Source organism: Sorex fumeus, unplaced genomic scaffold (genome assembly GCF_029834395.1).
Source record: "Sorex fumeus unplaced genomic scaffold, SorFum_2.1 ptg000008l, whole genome shotgun sequence".
Classification (NCBI taxonomy): Eukaryota; Metazoa; Chordata; class Mammalia; order Eulipotyphla; family Soricidae; genus Sorex; species Sorex fumeus.
The window spans coordinates 30,416,367-30,437,192 of NW_026606065.1; the positions used below are offsets into that span (position 1 = coordinate 30,416,367).

Genomic DNA, 20,826 nt, shown 5'->3' on the forward strand with positions numbered 1-20,826 from the left:
CCATCCACTTGTTCTTCCATCCATCTACCCATCCTCCATCCATTCATTCACCCAGCATTCCATCCATGCATCTATCCATTCTGCCCATCCCACCCATCCCAAACACCTATTACCCACCCATCCACCTGCCCATTCATCTGTGTACCCTTCCTCCATCCATCTGTTCATCCATCTATCCATCCCACCCATCCATCCACTCACCTACTCATCCATCCATCCATCCATCCATCCACTCCCCTGCCATTTTCTAGGATGACCTAAGGCAGCAATTTAATGCGGCAACATAATACACAGGATCGAGTCAATTAAAATGAGCCTGAAAGTACAAAGAAAGACAAGCTCGGAATTTGGGAGAGGTGAAATGGAACTGAGCTAAGGAACCAGCATCTGTCTTGCGTGGACGGCACAGTGGGCTCTCTGCTTCCTAGCTCGGAAATGCATTTTTTTTTTTCACGCTGTGCACGGCACACGCAGATACAAACAGTCCAATTAGTCAGAGGCTGCCTGAGGAATCTCAGACTGTGCATCATTCAGGCTGTTCTCGGGGGGGTGGGGGGTCCCCATACAGAGGGCCCCTGTGGTTAATGAAGAGTCTCCTTGACAACCTCTCACAATGGAGGCAGTCACCAGGATCGTTGAATTTGCCCCCGAAGTGACTGCATTTTGACTGGTAGCTCTGCAGCTCTGTTCTAGAATGATGGTTTGTATGGTGCCAGCACCTCAGGCCAGAGACCCAGCACTCTGGCATGCTTGTTTCCATGTGCACATGCTAAACTGGGTGGACAGCAAAGCACTGGGTGACCTCAGGGAGCAGCGCAGAAGGGCCACGCCAATGGCATACCTCGCCCCATGCCCCTCCAGGGGCCGTTTTCAAGTCCGTTCACTGTGTGATGGCCATTGCCTCCTGTGGCTGGGGCCGGGGGCTGCCCGGCCTTCATGGCCGTGAGCCTGTTGGGTGGGTCAGTGAATTGGAGCTCCTTCGGCCTCCTCCCAGCCCTGATGTCAGCCCCGCACTCTGGGTGCCACTGCCATGATCCTGAAACCTACAGAAGGAAATAAGCTCCTGAAGATGTAACCAAGGAAGAAGGATTCTTAGGATGAGATGCTGGAGGAATTGAAACTCGGTTAGGAAGTGCCATTCGCTGTGCAGATGCTTCTCAGGGCCCTCTTGGTGCCTGGCTGTGTGTGCTTTGGGATGCGGGCTATGGCATTGAGGGGCGGTAAAATAAAATCAAATCTCTGCCCCATCCCACTCAAGGGGCACCCAGACAAAGCCACTTGTCAGGTGGGAGAATTAACGTCTGGAGAGTGGAGCTGGAGAGTAGCACAGTGAGGAGGGTGTGTGCCTAGCACGTGGCCAACCCGAGTTTGATCCCCGGGACTCCATACTGTCCCCCTAAACACTTCCAGGTGCAGTCCAGCCCTCCACAATTTATTTTTATCTCTAGAGAAAATACAACAGGAAAAAGAGGCAGATGGCAGGGTTTTACTGGAAAGGGCTCTGCCTGCCTGCCTGCCTGCCTTCCTTTGTACCTCCCTTCCCTCCTTCCCTCTCTTCCTTCCCTTCCTTCCTGCCTTCCTGCCTTCCATCTCTTCTTTCCTTCCTTCCTTCCTTCCTTCCTTCCTTCCTTCCTTCCTTCCTTCCTTCTCTTCCTTCCTTCTCTTCCTTCCTTCCTTCCTTCCTTCCTTCCTTCCTTCTTTCTCTTCCTTCCTTCTCTTCCTTCCTTCCTTCCTTCTCTTCCTTCCCTTCCTTCCTTCCTTCCTTCCTTCCTTCCTTCCTTCCTTCTCTTCCTTCCTTCTCTTCCTTCCTTCCTTCCTTCCTTCCTTCCTTCCTTCCTTCCTTCTCTTCCTTCCTTCCCTTCCTTCCTTCCTTCCTTCCTTCCTTCCTTCCTTCCTTCTTTTCCCTCCCTCCCTCCGTCCCTTCCTTCCTTCCTTCCTTCCTTCCTTCCTTCCTTCCTGCTTTTTGGGGTTTTTGTTGTTGTTTTTGCCTTTTGGGTCACACTTGGTGACGCTCAGGGGTTACTCCTGGCTCTGCTCTCAGGAATTACTCCTGGCAGTGTATGGGGGACCATATGGGGTGCCAGGAACTGATGTTTGGTTGGCAGCATGCAAGGCACAGGCCCTCCCCGCTGTACTATCACTCCAGCCCCAGGGCTCTGCATTTCTAAAGAACTTAGTCCAGAATGCTGGTGAGCACTTATAATAAAGAGGTCTGTCCCAGGCTCAGCCAAAATATGTTTCACTGAGGGTCCTGAGCAATAGTTTCAGCAGGGAGGATGCTTGCCTGACACACGCCTGGCCCACCAGGGTTTGATCCCCAACTTCCCATATGTTCCTCTGGGCACCTCCAGGAGTGATTCCCGAGTGCAGAGCCAGGAGTTAGCCAGGAGCATTGCTGGGTGTGTCCCCCCCAAAAAAAACCAAAAAAACAAAAAAAGTGTTTCCTTGAAACTAGAGCAGTAGTACAGGGGTTACGGCACTTGGTTTGGTTACTCAAACCGCGTATGGCTTCTCCAGCTCCACCGGGAGGGACCCCTGACCACAGAGCCAAGAGCAAACCCTGAACTCTACCAGCTGTGGCCAAAGAAAAATTTTTATACCGTTGCTGTGGTGATGGAGTCACATCCAGTGGGCCTCCAGGGTGTGGCCCTTCCAGGGACCACGCGAAGGGCCTCACACTGGCGAGGCATGTGCTGTGCTGCTGGGGCCCCACGCGGAGCCCCTCGGATTTCCCCAATCTCTCCTTTGTCCGCCGCAGAACAACAAAGTCAGGCGTTTTGCCTTCGAGCTCAAGATGCAGGACAAAAGCAGCTACCTGCTGGCGGCGGACAGCGAGGCCGAGATGGAGGAGTGGGTCACGGTCCTCAACAAGATTCTCCAGCTCAACTTCGAGGCTGCCATGCAAGAGAAGCGAAACGGGGATGCCCACGAAGGTACGTGTCTCCCGTGTCTCGCAGGAGGGCCCCAGTCGGCCGTTGGTAGGGTTTGATTTTTCTTTTATGGGGGGGGGGTGTTTTCTTTTTTCAGGGTTTGGGGGGGTCTTCTCATTCAGCAGTGTTCAGGGCTGACTCTTGGCTCTGTGCTCGGAGATCAGTGTTGGTGGGCTTGGGGGACCCTGTGGGGTACCAGGGATTGAACCAAGGTCAGCCATGTGCCAGGCAGACCCCCCGGCCACTGTACTATCATTCCCACCTCATGTGGCCGGGGTGGGGGGGTTAATGTGGGGGCTCTCACGTGGGCAGATAGGGGAGCAGTGGGACCCACGCGAGCCAGTATGGGGCGGGGGGTGGGGTCTATCCGCAGAGATTTCCCCGCCTTAGAACTTGGGTGTCCTGAGAGCACTGGCATACGGAAATCTCATCCTTGCGAGAATCAGGTTGTTCTGGAGCAATAGCACAGCGGGTAGGGCGTTTGCCTTGCACTCGGCTGACCCAGGTTCGATTCCCAGCATCCCATATGGTCCCCCCAAGCACCACCAGGAGTAAATCCTGAGTGCAAAGCCAGGAGTAACCCCTGTGCATCACCAGGTGTGACCCAAAAAGCAAAAAAAAAAAAAAAATCAGGTTGTTGGAGGCGGGAGAGATGACCCTAAGTCCTGAAGTCCCGGTGCCCCAGCCTTCAGCCCGAGGCCCCAGGCAAGCAGGCTGTGGACATTGTCTGGGCCTCAGTTGACTGACCTGAAAAATGGGAATAAATTAGCCCTTGCTGGCGGACAGGAAAACGAAAGAAGTTCGGACTCCATAGCGTTGGCTAGTCTCTATTATGCGAATGACATCATTGATCATATCCTGGGGGATTTTCAAGGGTTTTCAAGCTTTTAGGAGAGGCAGAGAAGCCCCAGACTATACTGGGGGAAAAGTCACACTATTACCAGAGAACTCCAGTTTGGAACATTAGGGCGTTCCACGGGGGGAGGTGGCCTTCTGCCCCCTGCTTTGTCTTTTTTGTTAGTTTGGGGGCCATATCTGGCAGCGTCAGGGCTTACTCCTGGCTCTGTGCCCAGCGGCTGTGGGTGGTGCCAGGGATCGAACCTGGGTCAGCCTCAGGCATGTGTGAGGCAAGGACCTTATCCCCTCTTCTGTCTCTCCTGCCCCATCCCGTTTTGACTCAAATGCAAAGTCAGCTTGAAGTGACGTGTGTTTCACCCTTTTTAGATGATGAGCAGAGCAAATTGGAAGGTCCTGGTTCCGGTTTAGATAGCTACCTGCCCGAGCTCGCCAAGGTAACGTTCCCCTTCACTCTTCTGCTCTGCCTGCAACAAGAATGAACTCTTTCTCGTTCCGCGTGTTCGTCCAGGAGGGACTCAAGGCAAATGTCACTTGGTCGTGAATCAGTCAAGCGCAGGGTCTTGCTCTCTGTTCTCTGCACCCAGGGGTGAAACGTGTCCCTCACCCCTCACCCAAGTTGGGTTCTATCTGCTTCCCAGACTGAGCCTTTTCCTGGTTCCAGAACTTTCTTCACCTGGAGGTCTGATGCCACAGTACAATCCCAGGACGGGGCGTACACCGTGGGCTAAACGTCTCTGCAGGGACATGGGCTGTGTCATGCTCACACACCTTCTCGCTGTTGAACTTAGTTACAGAATACACAATTCTGCCTGTAAAGAGGACAGCCCTGGGCTTATCCTGCTTCTAAACCCCAGAGAGTTTGCCTGAGTTTGGTCAGTTGTTTCCAGGAAACCAAATAGAAGCAAAGTCATAGCTTTTAAAAGTAATGACTTTGGAGACACAAGTTTCTGTCAAATACAACAAAGAATAAAATAGCCACAGAGATCTGACAGCTGTTACTTCTTTTAAGCTTCTACATTTTATTTATTTTTAAAGAAAATTGTATTATGGGGACCTGGAAGTGATAGTACAGCGGGGAGGGCGTTTGCCTTGCATGTGGCCAACCCGGGTTTGACCCCCAGCACCCCATATAGTCCCCCGAGCACCACCAGGAGTGATTGCTGAGTGCAGAGCCAGGAGTAACCCCTGTGCATCGCTGGGTGTGACCCAAAAAGCCAGGGGAAAAAATGTTTTTATCGAATTACAGACACAAAATTACAAAGTTTGTCATGCTGTTTAAATCTCAGTCCTGCAGTGTTGGAGTACCCATCCCTCCACGTCCAGTGTCCACTCCCTCCACTAATGTCCCCAGTTTCCCTCTGCCCCCAGCCCACCTCTATAGCAGTCTCTTTTCTTACATAGAAATAATCACCCCGGATAAGAACTGGGTGAGGGAAGGAGGTAAAGTGATACTCCCAGTAGCTTTCAGTAACAGTATTGCAAACCGCACTGCCTAAACAGATACATTTGAGAGAAGCAAGTAACAGTCACAGTAACAGTATTACAAACCGATTAGTGCCTAAACAGATACATTTGAGACTAGCAAACTCAGTTGATGTTCTCTTTCAGCTCTGTTTTCCTTTTCTTCTTATTTACCCCTCTCCTTCTAGTCCCTCCTTGTGAGATCGGGACAAGGGGGTATGGTCCCTTAGTTGTCGTACTCCAGAGACAGGTGCTCAGGTGGTCCCCAGGATTGCAGACAGCAAAGTGCTCAGAGCGATCACAGCCCATGGATGATGTCGGGGATTGAACTTGCAGCCTCGTGCCTACTAGGTGGGAACTCCACCATGGAGCCACAGCCTAGCATCGAATACCATCTTTACTCCTTGTCTCCTTCCCCCCTGGCCTCAGAGACAACCACTTTTATGAATTTTTTAGGATGACCTAACTTTTAAAAACTGTGCCTATCTATAATTATACCATATCTGTTATGCAGAATTTCCTGACCCTCTCAGAGAGCCCGGCAGGCTACCCAGAGTATCTCGCCCGCATGGCAGAGCCTGACAAGCAACCCGTGGCGTATTCGATATGCCAAAAACAGTAACATAATGGGTCTCATCCCCCTGACCCTGAAAGAGCCCCCAGTACACCATTGGGCTACACTATCACGCAACAGGGATGAATGGAGATGTTACTGGCACCCGCTCGAGCAAATCGTTGAACAGTGGGATGACAAGTGACAAGTGATATCTACTATAATGGAAAATATGATTCACTTTTGTATGTATGAAAACATCATAGAAATGCTAACCGTATTCAGTTAGTTGCTCTCACTTTTTCTGCTCAGCCCGTTTTAGGAGCTGCATCCCAGTTGGTAGATAGAGGTAGTTCTTGCCTTCCTTGTATCGCGTAACCATTTTTAATGGAACTGGTGAATTATTCCCACTGTGTTTTCTCTCACAGACAATGCCGCAGTGAGTAAGCTTGTCGTTGTCTCCTTGTGTGTATCTATGAATGATGCTGTTTTATTTTTTTTTTCCAAATAAGAGAAATATCTTTGTCTTCTTTGGCCCTTTCTATTGTCACTCCTCACTGCCGGCCTGTCTTTTTTTTTTTTTCTCTTTGCGAGGCAGTGAAATCCAGACCCTCCTTACCCGCATCTTAAACACTATAATAGAAAATGTGGCTGATCTATATATGATGAGCGGCTGGCCTGCTCTGAGCACTGACCTTTACTTCTAGACAGGGTGGTGGTTTTAAAATAGAGAACCTCCGTCTCTGGCTGGAACCGTGAGCATTGTTTGTCTTCGGGCCTTGCTTATTACCAGAGTTGTTTTAGCACCTGCCTATTACAGCTAATTTTAGTTGCCACCTCCTTGGCAAGGAAGGGTTTGGTTTTGTGTGTGCGTTTTCATGGTTTCGGTGTCTGGGCCACCTCTCCAGCACGAAGATCTCCACTTTTGGTTCTGGATTCAGGGAAAGGTTCATTTCTCAGCAGAATAGTTGAAACTGGTGCGTGTGTTAATGCAGACATCGGAGGCAAAGAGAACTCCGAAAGCAGCTTCCCAGTCTGACCGGGTGAGCCCTGCAGAGACCTTGGGAAGTATTCCAGACTCTTAAGGAGGGACGGGGAAGCTTTATTGCTTCCTCTGAAGATGTCCCTTTTGTCTCCCAGGGAGAGTTTTAAACTGCATGAGTAGAGAATGTGGGAGAGGGAAAACGAAAACAACATATTCAAAGTTATTTTCAGATTGCGAGTAATAACCAAATAGCCGGAACTCTTAACAGTTGGTAAAACTGACTTCATCGGCTTCATCCATCCTTCCTTCCTTCCTTCCTTCCTTCCTTCCTTCCTTCCTTTCTTCCTTCCTTTCCTCCTCCTCCTCCTCGTCCTCCTCCTCCTCCACCTCCTTCTTCTTCTTCTGCTCTTCCTCCTCTTCCTCCTCTTCCTCTTTTTCCTCATCCTCAAGAGCTCCTGTAGCCCCTGGCATTCCCAGTCGGACATGGCTAACTCCCACCCAGATGGAGGTGTGGAACATTCCCAGGCCCCTGCTCATCTCTACCTGCTCCCTGCTGACGCACCTGGTTGGTTATCTGACCCCCTTCACTGTTGACTAGGTCTGATGCCGTGGCCATTCAGCTCTGTGCCCCTGAGTGCCAGGCTTCTGGTCTGTGCCCCTGGGTGCTCTGGTGCTTCCGCAGCACGGTAGCCTGAGACCCAGATTTTCCAGATACCCTGCAGGACGGGCATGTGGGAGCATATTGGCATGCTCTGCCCTGCATAGCAAGAGGCAGTACTTCACATAAATACGTGCATGCGTTTGCCTATGCCGTGCTGGGTGTGTGTTTGGCTGTGAGGTAACATGCGTGTTCGTACAGCAGGACTCCGTGGAAGCTGGGGAGCAGCCCTGCCAAGGGCCTCGTGATCCCTCCCCCAGGGCTTTAGAGAGAGTTCTATTGTGAGAGGCGGAAAGAATCAGGAAAAGGAGGGGCCTGTCCTGGGCTCGCGGGGAGCCTCTGTCCCCCCCGGTGGCCCAACCCCAGCCCCTGGCAACCCAGGCCTTAGCACCACTGCCCTCCAGCTGTCCCCAAGCCCTTATGGCCAGTCTGGTGAAGGAGAGGATCGTTTGTACCCTCGAAGGGGTAGGGACCTGAGGTTGAAGACTTGAGATTGGGCCGGGAAGGCTGGAGGGGCAACACAGCTGTTCAGGGGGAGTTTACACAGGGAGGAAGAGGTGGAAGTCAGGGCCCAGGGAAGGGACAGCTGAGAAAGCAGGGGCAGGAGGCACTGGGCCAAGCAGAGGCGGCGGGGGAGGGGGGACGGCGGCAGGCACTGGGGCAGGGCATGGGCGAGAGGAGACTCTGGGCAGGGCAGGGGGGCAGGGGTCACACTAAGGGGGAGGCCCTGAGCCAGGCAGGGGCAGGGAGGCACTTTGGGCACAGGGCAGGAGCGGGAGGAGGCATTGCACTGGGCAGGGGAGGAAGGGGTACTGGGCAGGGCAGGGGCACGAGGAGGCACTGGGGCAGGGGAAAGGAGCAAGGAGACACTGGTGGTGGGGGGAGGCTCTGGGGCAGGGGAGGGGAGGGAGGAGGCACTGGGCAGGGTGGGGGACACTGAGCAGGGCGAGGGCAGTTGGGTGGGGGGAGGCATTGGGCAGGGCAGGGATGGGAGGAGTCACTGGACAGGGCAGGGCAAGGGCAGTTGGGGCGGGGGGAGGCACTTGGCAGAGCAGTGGCGGGAGGAGGCTCTGGGACAGGGGAGGGGAGGGAGGAGGCATTGGGCAGGGCAGGGGGGAAGGGGGCACTGGGCTGGGCAGAAGTGGGTGCGGGTGGGTCCCGTTGCCCCCTCTGCACCCGTTTCCGTGTCCGGCCCCACCCACACGGGAGCCGCTCTGGCTGCCTCGGGGCTACCCCATACAGCCCTGCGCCCAGCGCTCTCTCAGGCTTTCTGAGTGTTTTGTAGGCTCCGGGGCCCCGTTTGTACATCTAGTCCCCAGCCACTTTGTTGTTTCCTTGCTGGGGACACGCCGTATCTCCCCCGAAACCTGCTCCTTTCCTCCCATTGTCTCCCCTGGAACCAAACATACATTGTCAGGGGACAGTGTTTATGGTATCAGAGCCCGGGCGGCAGAAACGTTTTCATGGGAAGCACAAACAGCCCTTTGAGACCAGCCCTCCCGGCTTCTGCCCTGTCCGCCAGGGCCCTGGGCCCAGGTTGGAAACCCACAACTGTCTCTCGCACGGTCTCTTTCTTAGGAGTCTCTGAGCTCCTGCCTCCTCCTGATGTCGGACCGAAACACTCACACACCCACCCTCCCGCCGCCCTTTTCTTCCACAGCTTCTGGATTCAGAGTCTTATTTTTGCACTCAACAGCTGCTTGGCTTAAATGGACCCTCCCCCGGGCCCCCATGTGGTTCTCAAAGAGTAGCATTGTTTTATGTCGATTCCCACAGTTACCTAAAACCTTCTTTTTTAGCAAGCAAACTTTCCAGGTAAATCTTTCCCTGAAGAGCCCAGAGTTAGCGGGAGGGAGGTTCTCTGCAGGTGAGTGAGTGTGTGTGTGTGTGGGGGGGGGGGGGGGGGGGAGGGGTGTCTCTGCCATCTGCTGTTTGGAACCCAAACATTTCTCGCACACCTTTCTTTCCTAGCTGCTCTGAACCCCACATCCACCTCTGTATTCTACTGCGTGAGGAGGAAAAGGCATTGAATGGGGCGTTATTGTTTATGGGAGTTCAGGGCCTCCTTGTTCTTAGGGCTATCTTAGAGCTTGCAGAGGGTGAGGCAGTGAGCCAGGTGGTGTGGAAGTGTGGAAATGAATCACAGCAGCTAGTTAAATTAAAATACTAGGGCCAGGGGACTGGAGCGATAGTACAGTGGTAGGGCATTTGCCTTGCACGTGCCCAACCCGGGTTTGATTCCCAGCATCCCATATGGTCCCCTGAGCACCGCCAGGTGTAATCCCTGAGTACAGAGCTAGGAGTAACCCCTGAGCATTGCCAGGTGTGACCCAAAAATAAAAAAAAATACTGGGGCCAGGAAGACATTGCCACAAATAAGGTGCTTGCCTGGGACGCAGCCAATTCTGCTACAATCCCTGGTACCCTGTAGGGTCCCCTGAGCACAGAGCCAGGAGTAAGGCCTGATCACTGCCTGGTGTGACCCCCCCCCCCAAAAAAAAAAGTTTGACTACACATATGTAGATTTTTTTAGCCATAAAAGATTTGGCTAATAAGTCTCTGCACTCCGGACCATTTTGGTTGGCCAAAGAGTCAACAGTATTTTCCCATAACTCATTATCTTTTTTTTTTTTTTTTGCTTTTTGAGTCACACCTGGTGATGCACAGTGGTCACTCCTCCGGCTATGCACAGTGGTCACTCCTGGCTTTAGCACTCAGGAATTATTCCTGGCGGTGCTCAGGGGACCATATGGGATGCCTGGGATCGAACCCAGGTTGGCCTCGTACAAGGCAAATGCCCTACTTGCTGTGCTATCTCTTTGGCCCCGTAACTCATTCTCAAGAGAGACACCTTTGGCCATAGCATTTGGGTTTTGTTTGACTTGCCTCACCTGCTCGGGGTTTAAGACCCAAAACCCTGAAGACATGGTTCTTGCCTAAGACTCCAGCCATTCTTCTAGAAGCTTTGGGCCGCTGGGCCCGTAACGAAAACACAGTCAGCCCCTGTGCTCCCGATGAAACTCCGAGTTGAGGGGCCAGAGACGTAGCTCAGACGTGCCCCCTGGGTTTGCAGCTCCGGGTTCTAACCCAGCCCCAAAACCCTGACAACGTCTGTAGCGGCGTTGGTCTTACACGGAGGAAGGCCGTCGCAGGTGCGGGCCAGCAGGGGCATTGCAGAGAAGGACTTGGTTCTTGTGTGTTTCTCATCTCACATTCTCTGGTTCTTGGTCACTGGCTCGGAAGGACAGTGGGGGCTTGGGGGCCAGCCAGGCCTTCCTCCCTCCCTCCCTCACACTTTGCACTGGCCAGAAGCTATTTTAGAGGCTCTGCTCTGTGTCACCTGCCTGACACAGCACTCATGTTCTTTCAGCCGGATCTGGTGGGCCATGAGGGTTTGAGGTATCTGTGACAAGAATGTTTTTCCCTTCACTAGCACGTTTTAAAGCAAAAACAGATAAGATTGCTATAATAAGTCAGAGTTTCCAAGTTCTTTTTTTTTTTTTTTTTTTTTTTTGCTTTTTGGGTCACACCTGGTGATGCACAGGGGTTACTCCTGGCTCTGCATTCAAGAGTTACTCCTGGCGGTGCTCAGGGGACCATATGGGATGCTGGGAATCGAACCCGGGTTGGCCCCGTGCAAGGCAAATGCCCTACCCGCTATGCTATCTCTCCAGCCCCTAAAGTCATATTTTAAAAAGTTAATCCTGCCCCCCTCCACACACACACATACGCACACTCCCATTCCCAAATCTAAAAGAACCCCTCCCTCCTCTCTCAGCCAAGTGCTTATTCCAAGACACACACAGTGATGGGCCTTTGGTGATTGTTTAAAAATACGTTCAGGGGCCTGGGGTGATAGTACAGCAGGGAGGGCACTGGCCTTGCACACAGCTGACCTGGGTTCAATCCTTGGCATCCCAGATGGTCCCCTGAGTACGGCCAGGAATGATTCCTAAGTGCCGAGCCAGGTGTAACTTCAGAGTATCACCAGGTGTGGCCCCCAAACCAAAAAAGAAAAGTATGCTCGTGGGGCCATGGTACTGCGGGTAGGGAGCTGGCCTTGCACCTGGACTCCCAGGTTTTATCCCCGACGGCTCATACATTCCCCCAAGTCCTGCCAGAAGGTCACTGAGTGCAGAGCCAAGAGTAAGCCCTGAGCAGCTCCAGGTGTGGCCTGGAGAAAGAAAAAAGACGCGAGGCAGACGTTGGACATTGCTCAGAGGCTCATTCTGTCACTTCAAACAAATGCACTCGTGTCTCTGTGGGCCATAATATTACTCTGGGCTGGCTGCGAAGCATCCCGGATGTGGAATAACACAGTATTGAACCACCTCCCAATCCGCCCATTCAGCTCGTCTCCATTTTTTAACCCTCCCCCCGCACTGCAGGCGTTCGGATGAAACTCCAGGGCAGATTTAAGCATTTGTGTTCTTGCTACAGCCGGAGAAATAGCCCAGGGTGGATTTCTAAGTGAGAGCTTAGCGTCTTTCTTTCCCAGAAGGTTGTAACAGTTCCCATTTCTCCACATCCTTATCAGAGTAGTAAAAAGGAAAAGGGAAAAAAAAAAAAGGCTTCCTAGTCTTTTACCACTTAGTTGGTGATATTCTTTTTATGTTTTTGCTGTTTATTTATCTGTGGTTTTGTTTTTTTGTTTTTTAATCTCTGACTTGGCCACTCAAAGTCTTCACCTGTTTGTTTTCTTAACGGTTAAGAGGTTTTTGTTGGTGGTTTGGGTTTGGTTCGGTTTTGATTTGTAGGGCCACATCTGGTGATGCTCAGGGTTTACTCCTGACTCTGCTTAAGAATCACTCCTGGTGGTCTCAGGTGACCATATGCAAAGTCTGGGATTTGAACCAGGGTTGATGAGATATAGGCAGGTGCTCTAACCCCTGTGCTTTCTCTCTGGCCCCTGGTTAAGAATCCTGACCCGGGGGCTGGAGCGATAGCAAAGCGGGTAGGGCGTTTGCCTTGCACACAGCCAACATGGCCGACACAGGTTCGATTCCCAGCATCCCATATGGTCCCCCGAGCACCGCCAGGAGTGATTCCTGAGTGCATGAGCCAGGAGTAACCCCTGAGCATCACTGGGTGTGACCCAAAAAGCAAAAAAAAAAAAGAAAAGAATTCTGACCTGAAGTAACGACTGACCCCTCTGGCTTGAAGTTCCTCCAACTGACCCCTCCGGCTTGAAGTTCCTCTCCTTCAGACACGCTGAGGATTCTCTAAGGGGAGCCTGGGGGCTGTTGTCCTTGAGGAAGATTCACTGATGCCAGGACCACAGCTGGGGCTGGCCCTGTCCTCCAGCCCCCAGGGTTCCCCGTGATTTCTCCAGCCACCCTTTACTGTTCTCTCCTCTCTGTGCATCCCTGGGCTCAGGAGGGTTTGGACGGGTAGAACCTGAAGAAACTGAGCTCACTTGCTATTTGTCTGTCTCATAGCAGATCTGTCGGTGTGGGTAGGGTATGCCTGATCTGTCAGTGTGGGTAGGGTATGCCTGAAGGCTTCAGATTATTTTTAATCGCTGATGTGGCCCCTTCTTTTCCCTCAAATAGTTTCTGCAACAATATCCTGATTATCTGCTGATATCCGGATCCCTTGGATATTCATATCCCTTGGATATTAGCAACACCGGCAAACGCTCTGAGTCTGCTTTGAGTTTCCTCTTCCTGTGGCGTGTCTGCTGGTCCTGTTTGTTTGTTTTTCCCCTCCAGTTGGGTGGTGCCCACAGTTGGCGCCCTTGCTTTATTGGAGCTGCCTGAGACCACAAATATCTTTCATCGTGTCTCCATCTCCATCAGGAGCCCACCGCTGGCTGCGGGTAGCCGCACTTAGATCTCAGAGCTTCTGCCCTGGTGGACGGTCAGCAGCTTTGTGTCAGCCAAGGCCCACGGCACAGACACTGCCCTTTCTGCTGTGGAGCGGGGTGGGCTGAAGGGCAGAGTCTGGTTGAGTCTTAGAGCCCACACAGGCCTGTTCTTGCTCCTCCAGAAAAAGTAGTTCCGGTTGGTTTTGATTTGAAACCACACCCGGCAGTGCTCAAGTCCTACTCCTGGCCCTGTGCTCTGGGATCACTCCTGCGGGATCTGGGGATCGAACCTAGGTAGCCGTGTGCAAGGCAAATGCCATCCTCGACTGTACTCTGTCTCTGGCCCTTGGGAAAAAGTAGGAAATGTGATAGGTAAGAGGGCGTTAAAAAGCTGCCTCATCCCCTTTTGGAGGGCACCCATGGGAGCATGCTGACTTATGGGAATGGCTCTTCAGCTTCCAGAAGCCCCCACACGTCTGACCCTTGGAAGCACGGAGATTAGTGTTAGAGTGGCACCAAGAATGGGTGTCCTGAGGCTGGAGCGGTAGCACAGTGGGGAGGGTGTTTGCCTTGCACGCAGCTGACCTGGGTTCGATTCCTAGCATCCCATATGATCCCCTGAGCATCGCCAGGACTAATTCCTGAATGCAAAACCAGGAGTAACCCCTGTGCATTGCCAGGTGTGACCCCAAAAGCAAATAATAATAATAATAATAATAATAATAATAATAGCAGCACTGTCCTCCTGTTGTTCATCGATTTGCTCAAGCGGGCCCAGTAATGTCTCCATTGTGAGACTTCTTGTTACTGTATTTGGCATATTGAATATGTCACAGATAGCTTGTCAGGCTTTGCCATGTGGGTGAGATACTCTCGGTAGCTTGCCGGGCTCTCCAAGAGGGGCAGAGAAATCGAACCTGGCTCAGCCAGGCTTGCCGCGTGCAAGGCAAACACCCTACCGCTGTGCTGTCGCTCCAGCCCAATAATAATAATAAATTAAAAAAATAAGAGTGGACCGTCCTCACCTTGGCATCCTGGTGGCTGCTGTTTTTGCCAACCACATGCAGCGGATTAAATCCCGCCGTGAGAGTTTGTGCCATCGCCTCAATGCTGTTAGCGTAAGCACCTGGCTGAGAGAATGAAGACGACTCACGGCTTCCCATGAGCTCAGCCGAGAGATGAGATCGCAGATCTAGTCTGGATAAGGATGAGGCAGGCGAGCGTCTCCGCGCTGCTCTCCCGGCCCCGCTGGTGTGGAGACGTGACTCACAACGGGGCTTTGGACGAAGGCGCAGATGAGAGAGGGAGAATGTTCCAGTGACTCCCGGAGATGGATGATGACTGAGCTCTCCAGCCGTGGGATGTGGGTGGAGGCACCTCGTGTGAGAGGAGAGCGTGCTGGGGGGTGTCGTGGGACTGTCTTGGGTCATCGTTTTGGTCCCCCTTCTCCTTCCTTACAGCACAGTTATATAGAAGTCATGAAGGGTGGTAGTACACATAGGTGGGGTTGGACATTATTATAACAGTGAACAGATGTAGAGCCCCGTCTTCAGAGGAAGTTCTTCTAGGAGATTAACTCAGGGACAAAATCTCTTCTGGGGGTTTAGTACTCCAGATTACTAGGAGATCCACTCAAGGGCGGGATTCCATCCAGGGTGTGTTACTTTCTCTCTCTTCAGCCAGTATCTATTTAAAAAATTATATATTTACTTCTGACTAGTATTTCTCGCCATTTTTTAGTGAACACAATAAGAGATATATTAAGCTTAAAGGTTGGCTCTTCATGAGAGCATCTCACTATATATCCCAGACTACAGCTGTCAGGCCAGGTTAGTCTTTCCTAACCCCAGCATGGTCCTTACTCAGTTGCTTCTTTTTGGATCAGGACAGAGTTTGTCCTATGACCATGCTCTTAACATATTATACTTCTTATGGTGCGTAGCTTGTTCCCTTTCGATACCACAGTAGATTCCAGCTTGTCCTGGGTCCATCCTTGTCCCTCGCTGGGACCCTTCTTTTCGGGGGTGTTAGGAAGTAAGGTAAAGTAAGGGCAACTGAGACTTAAGTCAGGTAAACATGATGAAGGCCCAGGAGTAAATATTATCCGGAATCAATTAACTCCCATGTTACAAAAGCAAAGCATCAACTCTCTTCCTGTGTCTTTACCAAAAGGATATTGCTAAACCATGCAAAGGACATAGAGGAAAGAGAAAAGCAATAAAGAAATATTAGTGCTTGGTGGAATTTTTGGGTGTGCCTTAGGAGCACTGTTGCGGGAGTAACTCAACCTAAACTTTCTGCGGGAGGAACAAGGACAAACCAATGTGATCCAACACCCCAGCAGTGCTTGGGACCCTGGAGCCTCTCACAGCACCAGGAGGCCCAGTGGGTTCCATGCTCAGCACTGCAGTGGTGTTTGGGGCTGGCCTTGTGGGCAGGTGAATGGGTAGGGTGTGTGGTGCAGCGGGGAGGTGGTGGGGTCAAACTCAACGCCTCGTGTATGTGAGTGCCATTTCCCGGCCCCCCTTCTTTGCACACATCGATGCTAGCACTGCCATTTGTGTTGACTCAGTCTGGGCCCAGCGTGAGCCACCCGTAGGTGGTCTAGGTTGGCATCAATGAAACTTGTTCCCGTCGTAATGCTCAGTCCCTCGCTTTCTTGCTTCTGTCTGTCCAGCTGCTCCCAGTCACAGCAGCGGTTGGTCCTGACTTCTTTCCCCATGCTCTGGCCCTGCTGGGGACAGGCTGGCTGCCGGGTGCCAGAGGAAGAAGCAGGCCTGCAGAGTCCAACACTTTGGCATTCGTTCCACCCCCCACCCCACCCCACCCCACCCCCAACTTCCTGGAGAAAGGGGTCTCACACGGGCGTTTGGTTCATCCCCTCAGAGTACCAGAGAAGCAGAAATCAAGCTGAAAAGCGAGAGCCGTGTCAAACTCTTCTACTTGGACCCAGATGCCCAGGTAGGAACTGTTGGATAAGGAATGCTGGAAACAGCCGGGGGAGGGAGGCCCATGCTGGGCTCTTGGCTTGGTGGTTCAGCATCCGGACGACAGGCACCATTCGTGGCCTCATGCTTCAGAAATTCTGCGATGCTGTCTTCCAGGAGCTTGAGTTTATAGTCTCTGTCTGGGTTTTAGCCATCGATGAGATGATGTGGCACCAGGGGCAGTTTGTGGGTGTGACCGCCAAGCTACTGGAAAACTGGGGAGCTGCGGGGAGGAGGCCCAGTCCCAATTTCAGTGGGCTTGGAGATCTCAGTCCCATGTCCCGCATACCTGGGTTTTCCTTCCAGTCCACTCTCCAGTGAGGTTCATCCTATCTTGAGTGAAGCTCGTCCCCTCTTGGATGAGGTCATCTGAACATGTGGACAGTGGCCGTGCACATGGTGGCGAAGATCCTTATTCTTATTTCTTTGGTCCTGCCTTTGGATGTTCATTTTGTTTGGGATTTGGGTATTTTTGCTTTTTTGGGAGCAGAGGAGGCCACCCCAGCAGTGCTCAGAGATCTGGTGGCCACTGCCGGGGCTACTCAGTCAACCTGGCTGCAGGTTCATGCTGGGCGTGAGGAGGCCATGCTCAAATCTGGAAATGCTGGGGACTCCCCGCCACACACACACACCCCAGTAGTGCTCCAGAGCTCCCAAGGCTGGAGCCTGGGCTGAACATGGGTTCGAGTTGGGCATCTGTGCCCAACTGCCATACTCTTGTTTGTTTAGGGGCCACACCCAGCAATGCTCAGGCCTTACTTCTGGTTCTATGCTCAGGGATCACTTGCAGGATCAGGGTGTCATATGAGGTGCTGAAGACCAATCCCAGGTCTGCCACATGCAAGGCAAGTGCCCTGCTTACTGTCTCTCTCCAGCCTGCTTACGTTCATTTTTGAGGTCACTCCCTAGCTTACTCATGAGGCTGACCCTGCAGTGTCAGGAGCGAAAATGGGACTCTGGGATGTGCTCCAGACCTTGAGTCTCTCCATGGCACCTGTGGCCTCTTCAGCACCTGTGACCTCTTTTAATAGAACATAAAGAATCTTCTATCAAACTTCCATAATGAAGTTTTTTTTTCCCTACTCTCCACAACCGATGATTTTGGGAAATTTTCTAATGTGCTAAAATGTGTATAACATAAAACCATCTTAATCATCTTTAAACTCATGGATTTCGTGGCCCTCGGTCCGTTTCCATAATCATATGGTTCTCACCCCTGTAGAACTTCGACTTCTTCCCGAATTCTGTTCCCATGAAACAGATCTCTCATCCGTCTTCCCACTAGCCACCTTCCTGTCTCCACCTTGGCTTATTCGGAGAACTTCATCTCTGTGGAGTCACTCGCTCTTTCTCCTTCCGTGTCTGACTGCCTTCACACTTAACGTGCTGTTTTCAGAGTTTTCCCCACGTGGCAGCACGCGTTGAAATTTGATTTGTTGTCATGGCTGGGTAGTGTCCCACTGTCTGAATACACCTCATGTGTGTACAGAATAGACTGACCAGCTGTGGCCCAGTCCCGTGGCCCGTCATGTGTCATGTGTCCGCTCATGGGCACACCCACCCATCTGTGGCTCTGTAGAGCAATCCATCGAACCACTCCTGAGTCTCACACTTGAGCATCACCATGAACCAAAGTCATCAGAACAGCCCCGTTCCGAGTGGGTGGGCGTCCGTGGTTCTCCCACCGTTTTGGCTGTATCCTCAGGACGCGTTCACCATGGGTGCTTTTTTGTGTTTTCCCAGTGGGGCCTACATTTATACAGTCACGTTTTCTTTGACAGAAACTTGACTTCATCCCAGCCGAGCCGGAAGTGAGGCCGTTCGAAGAGAAGTTTGGGAAACGGATCCTCGTCAAGTGCAACGACCTGTCTTTCAACTTGCAGTGCTGCGTCGCAGAAAACGAGGAGGGACCCACCACCAATGTGAGTGTCCTCTCAGAGAGGCAGTTGGAGATGTCACCTGTGCCATTGGCAGGGGGAGGGGTGGGGGGTCCTGGTGAAGACTGGGACGTGGAGGCTGGGGTCGGGGGCCCCTGCTGGGCCAGGCTGTGGGGGCAAAGTGAAGGCATGGCGGGCACCTCCCCTGCTGGTGTTGCTCGAGCCGTTGTCTGGAGCCCGGCGTGTTCCTTCCGTGGCCTGAGTCACGTGACCGTGTGGTCGGTTCCGTCTGCAGGTGGAGCCTTTCTTTGTCACTCTCTCCCTCTTCGACATCAAGTACAACCGGAAGATTTCTGCTGATTTCCATGTGGACCTGAACCATTTCTCAGTGAGGCAGATGCTGGCCGCCACCCCCACGGGCCTGGTGAACGGTGGGGGGCAGAGCCCCCCAGCCCTGCAGGGCCTCCTGCACGAGGCCGCCATGCAGTACCCGAAGCAGGTGGGGGCTGGGGCGGGTGCCGGGCTCCTGCATGCATCGTCAGTCCCTGGGCAAGCGTCAGGGTGGGTGAGAGTGTTGATTTGGGTGCCAGCTTGGTGGCCCCTCTGGGAGTGCAGGCTGGGAGCGAACACTTGATGTCCCCTCCTGTTTTTCTGTCTCTCCCTGCCTCCCCCACCAGAATCCCCTTTTCCAGGGGCAGGGGTGGTGGGTTGGGGGTGTTCCCAAGTGATGCTCTGAGGGTACGGTGGCCCCACTGGCCAGGGTTCTGCCCAGTCTGCTGTGCCTGGGAGACTTGGCCATACCCTGATGGTCTTGAGGAGACTCGAGGGTTTGTACCCACCCAGCAATCGAACCTGGATCAGGTGCATCCCTGCCTGTATTTTCTTCTGGACCTCAGGTTGTTTTTTTTTATTATTATTTGGTTTGGGTTTTTATTTGGGGCTATACCCAGTGATGCTCAAGGGTTACTCCTGGCTCTACACTCAGGGGTCACTCCATGCTGTGCTCAGGGGACAATATGGGATGCTGGGAATCGAACCCTGGTCAGCTGCCTACAGGGCATGCGCCTTCCCTGCTATCCCATCATTCCCATCCCCGATTGCCTTTTTTTGGTTTTGTTTTGGGCCACCCCCAGCGATGCTGAGGATTTACTCCTGGCTCTGCACTCAGGGCTCTCTCCTGGTGGTGCTCAGAGGGACCATAGGGGATGCCGGGGATCCAACTCGGGTTGACCATGTGCAAAGCAAGTGCCTCCCTGCTGGACTGTCACTCCAGTACCCCCCGGGTAGCCATTGCTAAGCCCCCGCACCCCTGCGTGGATGGTCCCCCATGCCACATCCTTGCAGCATCCCTGCTCCAGTACCGGCTTCTTCCTTGGCTGCCCTGCCACTGCGGTTGGCTCAGTGCTGGCTACAGCAAGCCGCTTGTCTCCTAGGGGATATTCTCCGTCACGTGTCCACACCCCGACATCTTCCTCGTGGCCCGAATCGAGAAGGTGCTTCAGGGCAGCATCACGCATGGCGCCGAGCCCTACATGAAGAGCTCCGACTCCTCGAAGGTACGGGCCGTGCCTGCTTTGGGGGTGGGGAGGAGTGAGAGAAAGCCAGGCTCTTGGCGAGCATATGCGCCTGAGCCCATGTGCTGCTTGCGTCCACATGGCCAAGCACATGTGTCGCCCACATCTCCCCTCTTGAGACGTGTACTTTCATGCCTTCCTGTCTAATGCTGGGATGTGTGTAGGGGTCTCTCCATCCACAGAGAAACCTGGTTCTCTCTTGAGTGCGTTACTCTCCACTCTCTCTCCCACTTTCTCTCCCTCCTTCCCTTCAAAACTCCAAATAAAAACTGTGTTACCGTACTGCACTGCATGGTCCTCCCATTGTTCATCGATTTACTCAAGCGGGCACCAGTAATGTCTCCATTGTGAGACTTGCTGTTACTGTTTTTGGCATATCGAATATGTCACAGATAGCTTGCCAGGCTTTGCCGTGTGGGTGGAATGCTCTTATTTATTTATTTATTTATTTTTTAGTTCTGACAGAACCTCCTCCTCCTCCTCCTCCTCCTCATCCTCCTCCTCCTCCCTCCTCCTCTTCCTCCTCCTCCCTTCTCCTCCTCCCTTCTCCTCCTCCCTCCTCCTCCCTCCTCCTTCCTCATTTTTATTAGTGAAACACCATGAGGTACAGCTGTAGATTTACAAATTTTTGTGCTTGGGCTTCAGTTATACAATGATAGAATACCCATCCCTCCACCAGTCCCCATTCTCCACCACCACTGACCCCAGTATCCCTCCCACCCCCCAACCCCCCCATCCCATCCTGCATCTGTGGCAGGGCATTCCCCCTTGTTCCCTCTCTCCTTTTGGGTGCTGTGGTTTGCAAAAGAGTCATTGAGTGGCAGTCATGTTCGGTCTAGAGTCCACTCTGAGCACGCATCTCCCATCCTGTGAGGATCCTTCCAACATCCTTTATTTGGTGCTCCCTTCTCTATCTGAGCTGCCTTTTCCCCCAGCGTGTGCGGCTGGCCTCCAAGCCATGGAGTAAACCTCCTGGTACTTAAAACCTGATACTCTGCTATTCTTGGGTGTTGGTCTCCTATTTTTTTACTTTATGTTTTGGGCGGAATACTCTTGGTAGCTTGCCAGGCTCTCCGTGTGAGTGGAATACTCTTGGTAGCTTGCTGGGCTCTCCGAGAGGGCAGAGGAATCAAACCC

At 52.7% G+C, this 20,826-nt stretch overlaps 1 protein-coding gene across 19 annotated transcripts in view; it reads left to right on the top strand.

The window, feature by feature from the left end:
- The window catches only part of DOCK9 (dedicator of cytokinesis 9), a 254,379-nt gene that overhangs the window by 142,511 nt on the left and 91,042 nt on the right, over window positions 1-20,826 (top strand). For all 19 annotated transcript variants that reach the window (XM_056108397.1, XM_056108448.1, XM_056108475.1 and 16 more), the window contains exons 8-13: window positions 2,759-2,933; window positions 4,155-4,222; window positions 16,138-16,212; window positions 18,020-18,160; window positions 18,411-18,614; window positions 19,549-19,671. In XM_056108397.1, coding sequence (XP_055964372.1) covers window positions 2,759-2,933; window positions 4,155-4,222; window positions 16,138-16,212; window positions 18,020-18,160; window positions 18,411-18,614; window positions 19,549-19,671 — 786 coding nt within the window. The remainder of the gene's footprint in view (window positions 1-2,758; window positions 2,934-4,154; window positions 4,223-16,137; window positions 16,213-18,019; window positions 18,161-18,410; window positions 18,615-19,548; window positions 19,672-20,826) is intronic.